At 39.2% G+C, this 12,129-nt stretch overlaps 1 protein-coding gene across 1 annotated transcript in view; it reads right to left on the bottom strand.

Annotated features, from left to right (window-relative positions):
• The window catches only part of PRRC2C (proline rich coiled-coil 2C), a 73,381-nt gene that overhangs the window by 52,575 nt on the left and 8,677 nt on the right, over window positions 1-12,129 (bottom strand). The window contains exons 2-3 of the mRNA XM_084265921.1: window positions 1,829-1,996; window positions 439-616 (exon numbers count right to left, since the gene is read on the bottom strand). Coding sequence (XP_084122047.1) covers window positions 439-616; window positions 1,829-1,943 — 293 coding nt within the window. The 5' untranslated portion in view covers window positions 1,944-1,996. The remainder of the gene's footprint in view (window positions 1-438; window positions 617-1,828; window positions 1,997-12,129) is intronic.

The following is a 12,129-nucleotide window of genomic DNA, read 5'->3' as shown; positions in this document are numbered from 1 at the left end:
TGTATGCATGTTTTCACAAATTTGCAAATTTTTCCTCAATTTAGCTGTTGCATATCTAAGGGTTCCTCCTTGCTAAGGTGATTATTACCCTGTTCTTACAAAAACCTGCTATAGTTCTTCCTTTAAGCACCACTAAAGCTTGCACAAGGGTAGGCACCTAAGGGAAGCTAAAGGAAACTCTCATCCCTTCATAGGGAGTTTATAAGCATACTGCTTTCAATTTAACAGGTTTTTTTTTTCTTTCTTTACACTATTCTCCCTAAAAGCAAAATTCTTCCTCATGTAAGTTAACAGTGGTGCTATTTTTTCTCTGGTAGCTATCTTGAGGACAGTGGTCAAGTCTAGCCAATTTCTTCCCATGCCCTGCCTACCCCTGGTTTTAAGAAAACTTGAGATAAATGGCACAGCAAAACAACCCTGACCTCAATGGTCACTTACTTTTCTTCTTCATGCTGTTCTTGTTTTGAAGCCCATCCTGTGCCATCTTTAGGCACAATGTTCACATTAGGGTCATTGCCTTTGTTCTCTGCTTTGAGACTGGGGAGGTTTGCAGGGGGAGGCATCCTCCTTGAAATAGCAACTTTTCCAAGACTCTGTAATCCATGGCGTGCAGCAACTGCATGCCAAAACAGAAAACACAAGTTAACAATGCTGATTATGAGGCAGTGCTCTTGCAAAGCTGTATGTTTAGCACTAAAAATGTTCTGCAAGAAACTGAGAAAATTTAAGATTATAAGAAACAGAAATTCAGAATTCCTTATAATTTAATTAAACAAAAAAGGTAATTAGAAATACTCGGTTAGGGAAAACTTGAGTACTTTTACAATAGTGAGTCACTATGGTTGGCTGATTCCAGAGATTAAAAATGATATATACAGCCCCACCTTTATACACAATACTCAGTAACAGAAAGCTAGAGGAGCTATTTAAAATATTACATTGATGTCTTTAATAGTTTGTAATGTCGTTAAGCATCATTCTCCCGCTCCTTTTGGGATCTAATGTACCCTGTTGAGTCCAGGAATACCTACATGAGTCCAGCCCATTTCTTTTATGCAGATAGTTTCAGTTGGCAGGTGCCTCTCTTGCAAAAAACCCACATTCCTACAAACTGCATTTACTCCAGACCACAAGTATGAAGCAGCAGTATGAAGCTATGTATTACACAGGGAAATTCAACCTATCAAACAACTCGCTCAAGTGATCATGTACAAGATATTATCCTAGGCATGTTGTAACATTACAAACATCTCAGTTTCAACCCTTAAAAGATAATATTGTGGCAAGCTTTAATGAAGTTTGAGCACCCTTTTACACACCCCCAGTTTAGGCAGCTATGTCAAATCAAATTCAAAGCCTTCAGAGTGCCATTCCCTCCTGGTTCTCAATCCAATCAATTATTAAAAAGCAGGCCCACAGTAGCCTAGTTCGAAAATCCAGTGTAATTTTCACCCAGTATTGTTCTGCAAAATAGACACAGCACCTCATCTGAAAGTAAGCATTGCCTTCTTGTTAATCCCACACATTCAGCATCAGAAATGTTTTCTGAAATAGTCACGTCACATGCTGATAACAAATGGAGACCGGAGCTATAAAACATTTTATTTACCTGCATTCTACTTCCTACTAGGCTAAAAACATGGTCTCCCTGAACCACTATGCTTGCTTACTTACACCTAATCAAAAAATGTAACCAAGACCACTTTCCAGAATTCCTCCACTTAAATTCTATCAAGCAGTTCAAAAGTCTGGCTGTGGTTAAGCACACACATACTCTGCACTACAGCAATAATGAAAAAGGAGGTAAAACTCAAGCCAGTTTACTCACCTGTGGTTTTCTGAGTTTCCAGTGACTTTCCTTTGTAAGTATTAAACAGACTGAGTGTTGCATACTTTGTTTTTCCATCCTTTGCTTTTGTGCTCTGGCCTGGCTTTTCCGACATTTCGATGGAAACTCATCGAGTCTGGTACCTCCTGCTCACCCCTCAAAGTTTGCCTGAAAAGGAAAGCACCAGAAAAGTAAAGCTATTTGAATGCTAGCCAATACTTAAGACAGTTTGTAAAATAAAAGTGTCCAGTGTATTTAACAGTTAGCACTGTTTCATTTAAGCATTCTGGAGATGCCCCATTAGCCCCTAGAGCCCCAGGCATTATGTAATATGCATTTAATTAGTATCTCACACACATGCCCCAGAAGTGGTAAAAATTGTCCATGACCTCACTGAAAAAAAAAATTTAAAAAAATTTAAAAAATAAAATCAGCATGCAGTGTTTCTATCAGCAGCTAGCTCCCTATGAGGAAAGCTCAATGACTTCACCTACTTCAGCAGCCAAGCACTGAGTTACCATTAACTGCAGTATTTCTGGAATTTGTTTTCCAATTAAAATCATCGTGAACTCAGCAGAGAAATTAAATACACCAATTCACAAGTTTTCTTTATCAAAACAAATATCACTCTATGTTCAGGCATGGAGAGCAAAGTATTAAACCAAGTGCAACACTATTCTTCTTGTAAAATTAAATTACAGGGCTGTTAGAGCAGGTCATCCCTTTTCTCCCTTCCTTTCCCCAGAATAACAGGCCTTAAAAAAAAAAAAGCAAGCTAGTATTTATCACTGATATTTCACTAGAAGTTCTTAAAAGGATCTTGACAGAGTTGCTGTTCATTGCCAAGCAGGAACACAATTGAGGATTCATTTAAATGTAACATTATATACTTAACACCACCCAAAATCCCTGCTACCCTCCTTGCAATAACAATTTTTAATGTATTTCCATATGAACTCCAGAAGAGCTATGTACACTCAAATATTCTTGCATTTCATTCTAAGAGCAGACAGTCATAAACAAGACAGAGCTGTATACTGTGCTACAACCCTCCAGTGACCAATTATCTGGTCAAACTCAGAAGATACTCAAAAAGAACTTGATTTGCACACAAGGTACTTCAGTATCAAGAACTCTACAAGGCCAAGCAGTCCAAACAATAAAAAGCTTTGTCGCAACAGACATTAACCATCACCAAAAAGGAAGCTTTATTTATATAAAAACAGTAACACTCCCACTCTCCTCTGCCTTCTACCTCAATTTACAAGCCATGATCCATTAACTAGACTAAGAAATAAAGATGGCAAATAACCTCAGGATGGTCCAGCATCAGTAGGATTTAGGCCAGATGCTGTTCCACTACAATCCCCCCAGGACAGTCTTCAGCTTCACATGGGGCCACATGCTTAGCTAAGAAATATATCCTCCCCTCTCCTAAAGAGAAAGCATCTCACATTTTTTCACCAAATTAGTCAGCATTTGGCAGTTTCAACGTGTGCTACATCAACAGCCATTCTTCCTGTCATCTAAAAACACGAAATACAGAATGGAAGGAGATGGAGCTCAGCTCACCAAGTAGACTGCAACCAACAGATGTCAGATACGGTTGTTAGGCTAGCCCTTATCTATCCAAAAAACTGCATAGAGGCTGCAAGGAAGCCACAGCTCACTACTCGAACATCACAGGCACAGGGAAGAAAAACACCCAAACAGCCTGATATACAAATTTAGACAAGCTTATCTTTGGAGCTATCAATCAAGCAGATTTCAAGCAACCATTCACTCTTCACAGCTGCCCCAGTGCTTATTTGCAATTCAACAACATGTCAGGCTTTGGTATTATTATTATTCATGGCCACGCAACTGCTTTCAGCTAGTCTGGAGACCTGATTCCAAGCAAACTAGTTTATCAAGCTGGAGTCTAAATCAGACAGTAGATCTTGTATTAGCCTATTCTTCTAAGAGGAAACTCAGTTTATCCTAAGGTCTTCAATGAACAGTCTGAAAAACTGGTAGATTCTTTCCCTTCAATTGTCCTGTTACTTGTTGTTCCCAGACTTGTATTTATGATAAGGAGTCCACCACAACCACCCTGAAGCATCACAGAAGGTACTGGGCAGAAAGTTACCAGGACCACATAGGTGGCAAACAAGATTTCAGGTGTGAATATAACCATATCAAGTAATACACTATAATTACATCATACCTAGCTATGCACACAGTCTCTTTCAAGTGAGAACTCATACACAGTTTTAATTTTCAGCCCAAGACTCATCCCAGTCCCAGATTTTGTAAACAAGAAGTAGCTTCACAATGGTGAAGAACCTAGAAGTTGGCACAGAAGAGGGTGAAAAAAAGAAAATAAGTTTATGACTTAAGTAATTTCTTGCACACACTCCCCCCCCCAATTCACAAAAGCATCAAAGTCTTAACAGATGCAGGCAGAGCAGAAAGCATTTTGAGGACTCTTTAAGATAATGCTGAGGTTTTGTCATACTTTCAAAAGCCTGGACCTCTTCTAGAGATGAAACATAGAAAATCTTAATCATAACTCTTCTATTCACAGAGTAAGACAGAATTCACACCTGGACAACTCTTAATTGTAGAAACTGTTCTTTGTAGAACATTTGATAGCCTAAAGAACAGGAGGCAGTGATCCTGTTCCCCAACAATGCTTTTTACGTCAAATTTATACAAAATTGGTCCGCTTGTTATAGCTGAACTCTATGCCTTTTACAGTTTTAAAATTCATACTTTTACAAGTTTTCTCCCCAAAGTCACACTATGAAGAAAAAGAAACAGTAGTTTAGATTTATTAAAATTGTGTGTTCCTCAGTTTTCTGACTTGCAGAAAATCAATCAAGCACTGCCAACAGTACCAGTCAATATATTCATATTTAACTAAGTTTAAACCTGATACTGATTGCCAAAGATTATATACTTGCAAAATTAGACTTTAGACCAGCTACTCAAGCCAGGGATGACAAATCCTCCCTCTGAAGAGCCCATGTGGCCCTCTACAAACATACCTGCCAGGTCACATGTTAAGCAAGCACTCAGTGCCACTTAACTGTTATAAAGGTACACTTGCACAGTTTCGAGTCATATGAAATGTATCCAGCTCTAAGTCTTCTGCCTTTTCACTCAAACTTCAGTTGTAGACGCTACACTCCTGTATCAGAGCACTGGAAATGCTCCCTCTGTAGCATCACCTCCAAGGTATTTTAACATGGGACATGTTTAATTTGTGCATATACTAGGCTGGCAAGTACTTAACTCACAGATTTCCAATTTGCCCTAATATTTATATCTTTTGCTATTATCAGTAAGGCTGATAAGTCTATTAAGCTGTTAGTCTGAACTCTATTTGTCAAATCCTTAAAAGCAAAGTGTTGCTGTCCACTAGGTTTAGACTCATTGTCATGTAAGTGAGAACACGAGACAGCTGTATACCTCTGAACAGTAGCAACATATAAAAGATGTCAGAACTACTTACCAGAATTAAGTAACTACATTGATAGGGAACAGAAGGACAGGCAACAGTACAAGACAACCAATAATGGCAGCTGGCAGGGTTCCCTGCACTACTAAGAAATTTAAGTAAGCCAACAGTTCATTTTGAACAACTAGAGTTACTGTTACGAATAATTACAGAAGGCACAATGCTCCCAAAATTCTGAAATCAAGATTACCTTTCAGTTGCTCTGTGATGTTATCAAGTAAGTTAACTGACCTTTGCTGTGGCCGTTAAGGTTAAAATTATTACTGTAATTTTGGTACCAGCCTATTTTTTCAGACTGCAACTGGTCAACTTATTTAGATCCTGCAATGAACTCGAAGTATGTGTGTTAGAAATTAGCATGCTAAGCAGTGCCACAAATTCTGTGCATCTTGGTCTTTGTTCATGAATATTTTCTTGTGCCCTCTTAGATACTTCAAGGTGGCAGAAAACAGAATGTAGTTATATTCCAGACTGCAGAACAGTATTTTTAAAATAGTAATAAAACCCCAGGAAACAAAACCCCCATGCACACCACAGATCTTTCCCATCAAGTTCCTAGCTCTCTCCTGAACACTTCAGAGTTCCCTAAAACAACTTGTTTAGAATTTGACAATACTAGTTTAGCAATTCTTGTCTGGTTTCCTTCCTCTTCTCCTACCTTGTTCACTTTGGTATTTTGCAGTTTTATTACACATATAAAAAAGGTTTTACGTACACCTAAGAACAGCAGAACATTGTGTGTAAGTTACTTTATTTCATTGTCATGGTGAAGAAGTACTGAAAGGCATGGAAAGGGGAAGAACATTGTGTAAAGGTTCAGGTAGAAAGTTAGCTGCTTTATCCAGAGATTCTTGGCAGGGGCAAATCAGCTCTTACTATCAACTGCATTCTCTATGTTATGGTCTTCCAACTGGTATGTTTCTGTATGCATCTGATGCACAGCATACACCACCCCTTGCTTTTGGAAGATTACTCTTCCCTGCCTTGTTCAGACATCTCATCCCAGCTGACGTAAGCACAGACAACTGCATGAGAAACTCTCTAGACCCATATTTTATACACTGTATTTTTAAACCTCTAGACAAAAGCAGCCTTGATTTTCTACACAAGTGTAACATACCAAAAGACTTCTCCAGCTGTGTTACAGTTAACCTTTTATGCAGTCCCACCTTCTTAAATCCCACACTCTACAAATATTTAGCCTACAAGCACACAGTCAGGACAGGTAACTTGTACATTAGCTTTCCAGCAATTTGAAGTCTTTAAAATGTTATGTGAATCCTAGAATAATTCCCACATTCCCTATTCAACAATGTCAGGATATCTAGTCCCTGCCACCTCCGCCCCAAGGGCTACACTTTGGTTAAATTTGGTAAAGGATGAGCTGGAATGACCCAAGGCAAAACACACTATTCAAGACTCAAACCTGATGATGATTTCCCAAAACCTTCAACTTTCAGTGCCTGAAATGCCCATCTGTGAAGTGGGAAACATCGTAAAAAACACTACATGAAAGTTAATTCATAACTGGGACACATTAGCACCTCTCTCAAAACAGAAAAGAAAAAATCCAGAATGACTTTTCATATGCTATTTTAAGCACATTGAAGTGGTTAAGGCACAGAAACTCTCACATACAAATTCGTCATCTGTATCCAGCCATAGCTCCACTTTTTTTAGAGTAGCTTTGTTTCTGGCACACTTAAGAATGTGGTTCTGGTAAGTTCTTGAACTAAGGCAACTGCAAAACTAAGCTTTATTACCATGTGCCTGATTGATGTTAGAGGCAGATGTTCCCAAATTCAGCGTTACTAACTTCAAAAGACCATTGTGGTCAAACCCCCAGAAAAGTAACAAGGCATTAGAAATTTCAGTTAGAAAGGAAAGGTTTCAAGCCTAAGTTTGGCATACTCAGATTCTAGACCCTCACTGAAAAAGTTGCCTCCTAACTGTAGGACCTAAGTATAATCTGCAGGTAGATATTAAATTCAAAAAACCTGTGTGATCTTCAGAAGAGACAAATTTGAACTATTTACAGAAATGCAAAGCCAATTTAAAAGAAGAGAAACACAGGATACTGGGTTCAATGTACCTGGAACCAAAAGAAAAGCCTTCTTCACACTTTGTTTGTAACCCATTATCAAGGAGTCCCGTTACCTAAAATAAACACTCAAAACCATTGTGTAATTATTAAATGTGGTCTGTGCAGAGAAGGTTGCACACAAATAATAATTGGAATTATGGCTAAACATACTGACTTCACTTCTCTGACATGGATGTTTATAAAAAATGCACACAAACAATCTCTTACTGATGACCTTATATTTACAACTTTTTAGTGTCCAAGGCAGCTTTCTGGGACTGAGGTTTTCAGGTTTTTGAGTTTCTGTGACTAAGGGGGTTTGTTTTGCTTTTTTTTTTTAAATGAAAAAACCCCACACACAACACAACCCCCACACAAATGTTTTGGTCATTTATTCCACTAATAATTCTTAATAACTTCACCCCTATTCAGCTTGTTAGGACATGAAAAAAAGCTCCAAAACCCTCCTTAAGTAACACTTAAATAGCAAGTCTCTATCAGATCAAAGCATCCAGAAAAGAAAAAAGCTCTAAGGTCAGGATTTCTCTTCCCCCCAAGAGCAATTTGCAGCAGGGTTCACCATTAAGTAAGTTGTTACTGCCATTTTCTGTCTGCTTAAAGATTTTGAGGACTTCTGAGCTATTTCGTGTACCTCAGACATGGCTCTATGACCTACAAGAACAGAAGCTCTCCAGATCTTCAAAGAGTTCTACGAAGACCTGGCTACAACTTATTCTTCAGCAACATCTATATGAAGTTTTATCTCCTTAGAAAGACGAACTAATACACATTTCCACCTCCATTTTTCTCCCTAATCTCTAGATTAGGTTTTCAGCAGAGCTTGAAAGAGGGCACACAATGCAGATTCCATTGACTCTATAAACTCTGTAACAGTAGCTGGCCACGCAGGAATATAAAAACCTTTTTAATCACCAGTTCTTCTGCACCTATCACCTCCAGAGGAAAAACTGCAGCACAGGCCAATCCCTGAAGCACTAAAGAAATCCACAGAGTACTGTTAATGGCCACCAAACAGAAAATCAAAATTAGTTTTGTTCATTAGAATCAAAGCACTCTGTCATGGACATAACTGTAGCAACACAGGCTTTGCTAGTTCTATCGTTCTTCAAATGACTCCTCCTTAAAGCCCAAAGTCGTTCCAAAACACTACCTAAACCTAGATATGTCAGGTGGAAAACAGAGCATGACAGAAGAAAGCCATTTTAGGATATTATCCCACAGACGCATCTTATAAAAATGCAGTTGGTGGGTGCCAGAAATGAGCATCCACAAATATGCCTGCATCAGTTCTGAGACACCTAACGAGCGACAGTCTAAAGAGAGCTACTAAGCTAAGTAATGAAAAACAACCAAAATTAGCCACCCACAAATAGTCTCCACAGAACCTAACTTACCACAAAGCGATGTTAGTTTAAGCTAGCAATCTATACAGCAAGCAAATCTTCTGCTGCATTAGAAAGACTGTAGGGCAGCTCGTTGAATTCTCTTCTCTGAAATACACTAGTCACTTAAAACATGTCCTTCCAACAGGACAACCAGAAACAAACCACAACATCTCAGAGAACTTTTATTAAGAGTTGCTCAGTTCTAAGATGGCATTAATAGCTGTGACTAATACTTTTAAAATAAACTTCTAGGGCACATCTAGCAGCAGAAGAATATTAGCATGGACTAAAATAATCTGTCAGTTCTATTAATTTTTTTTCCAGTGCATTCTTGAGAACAAAACAAAAAATTAGTTAAGAGCAGCTGGCTGGAGTAAAAAACCACAGATAGGACAGCAAACCTCAAGTTAGTCTCTGTCCACAGATCTGAATATGTATTTAACTATATGTACATGAATAGTTCACTTAACGTGCACAGAAATCATATTCCCGTGGAAAAGCTCTGCCAAAAGCAGCTTAATCCATGGGATCAATCATGATCAGCATGTCTTTTTAAATGTGCCCATATAACAAAGGATCAAAAAACCACAAACAGGGTAACTCACACTGACAGTAAAACTGTCAGAAATTGCTTTTGGTTGGAAGCGACCTTAAAGACAATCTAGTTCTGAACTCCCTGCCAGAGGCAGAGACTTCCACTATCCCAAACTGCCCTACCCAACCTGGCCTTGAACACTGCTGGGGCAGCCACAGCTTCTCTAGGCAACCTGTGCCACAGCCTCACTACCCTCACAGGGAAGAATTTCTTCCCAGTATCTAAACCTCCCCTCCTCCTGCTTAAGGCCATTCTCACTTGTCCTATCACTCCATGCCCTTGTAAACAGTCCATTGCCAGCTCTCTTGTAGGCCCCCTTTACGTACTGGAAGGTGCCATAAGGTCTTCTAGAAGACTTCTGCTCCAGGCTGAACAACCCCAACTCTCTCAGACTGACGTCATATGAGAGAGGTTCCAGCCCTTGGATTGTCTTCATGCATGTTCTTTGGATTCTCTCAAACAGGTCCATCTGCTTTTTCTGTTGGGGACCCCAGAGCTGGATGCAGTAGTCCAGGTGGGATTTCACCAGAGCAGAGTAGGAGGACAGAGTCACCTCTCTCAACCTGCTGGTCACACTTCTTATTGATGCCCAGCACACAGTTGGCTTTCCTGTCTGCAAGCGCACATTGACAGCTCACATTGAGCTTCTCATCCACCAAGTCCTTCTCCTCAAGGCTGCTCTCAACCCATTCTCTTTTCAGCCTGTATTTGTGCTTGGGATTGCACTGTCTCATGTGTGGGACCTTGCACATAGCCTTGTTGAACTTCATGAAGTTTGCACTAAATATATTCATGTGCCACACAACTGCTTTATTTCAGCTAAAACAATTTCTGATACCTGTACTGTTTATGAAATTCTCTCCTCCTGATATGACCTCAGGTAACAGAGGTGATAGTCCCTTCCCCTCACAGGCAAAACGATGCCCATACCACTAGTTAAGAACTCTAGAAAAAGAAGGGTCAGTTTTCATTTAATTTAGTTATAAACCAATTTGTTTGTATGTGTATATTCAGAGTATCAACTGAAGTTGTTACATAATATTAGCCACTATGTGTCAAAATATTAAGGCAACACTGTTACCCAGGGATTCAGTGTTTATATATGTCATTTTCTTCCATCTTTTTAAACCAGTGGCCCAATTGCAGTCTCCTCTATTTACTGGGTAAGAGAATCTGTTCATCAACACAGCTCTTTTGCCTTTTGCAAGGAAGGAAGGAAGGAGGGAAGGGGATAAAGAGGCACTCAGATATAAATATAGCTATACTTATGAACAAAATGCTGACATTAGTAAGCAGCTCCCTAAAAACTTTACTCAGTTCTCAACTACTGTACATACAGAAGATTAATACCTCTGTCCAGTTCAGCTTTATAGCTACACTTTTAATTTCTCTACTGACTGCAGATTCTTTCCATTTGACAGAGAAGCCCAGTTTTGTCACTGGAGGAGATTCAAAGTTAAAACCTACAAAGTGCTATCAATGCAGCTTTTAAAAGAAATAGCACAATGCTGGCTACACAGAAGGCACATTTCAAATTATCAATGAACAAGAAGCCATGTGCCTAAGTTAGCAGGTTTTAAAGCCTGATAGGTACTAAAAGAACAATCAATTACTACTTTTTTTAAAAACACTTTTTTGAAATAAAGCAAATTATCTTGAAACTGAAAGTGGGTTTTCTGCAAAGCTCTGCACAGAATTCTTTTAGCTGTGATAACATCCAGTGAAGGTCTTTACATTCTTATCACATCAAGGAGAATAAAGATAGCAAAAAAGTGGTTCAAATGAAAAACAAACCCCGAACAAAACAAAAAACCCAAACCCACTGTTTTCCAAGGAAAAATGCTGGCAGGACAAAGCACAGGCACCACCTCTCTCACTGGAAGCAACTGATGATATTAAGTTTTGGTTTAAATTTTAGTCTAAAGTCACAATGTTTCCAATGTATTTAGGCATGTATCTCCTGCTACAGTCACTGGGAACCAAGTTCCTACAGCCAAGGATTTCCCAGGACTCAAATTACCAGAGCAGCTAGCAACTTTTAAATGGGTAGTTTCACTGTTACCACTCAGGGCTCACCAAGAATCAGCAACATATCTAACTTTTACTTTGTAGCTACTAAGATACAAATAGACTCATTGGGGCTTCCTCGACAAGAAACAAACTGGCAAGGAGGCAGCACATCAGCAGAGAGGAGATCTAAGAAAGCCACAGCTGCTTCCGAGCAGTAGGCAGCAGATCGTCTGGAGTGCAGACACCTACTAACCAGCAGCTGATGAACAGGGGACCCAAGGGGTCAGCAGATGAACAGGGGACCAAAGGTATTTCCTATCTTCAACCTAGATACAGACGATACACTTACAAGATCTTAAGCTCCCCCCTCTCACCTGTCACATTAAACACAATTTCCAGAATTCTACAAAGTAACAGGAGTGGAATGTAATTCTTTGAATTACCAGAAGTTAAATAATGAAGAAGGGTACAAGTTTAAGCATGGAGCTTTAACACACACACACAAAGCCTGTACAATTCAAATATCACTAGGCTTCTCACTTCACCTCCATGTTCCACCATTCACGCAGAGCCATGCATAGTCTCTCCTCCAAACACCTAAATTCAAGAGTAACTGTACAGCTTATGCTAAATTAAATATGCAAGCTCCCTAAAAACCATTCTGCTTAGAATATCTACAACTGAATTCTGAACTGAGAATCCAAC

Source organism: Gallinula chloropus (genome assembly GCF_964237585.1).
Source record: "Gallinula chloropus genome assembly, chromosome: 6".
Lineage (NCBI taxonomy): Eukaryota > Metazoa > Chordata > Aves > Gruiformes > Rallidae > Gallinula > Gallinula chloropus.
Note: the sequence above shows the minus strand (reverse complement) of the source record. Positions and strands in the feature narration are given on the sequence as shown.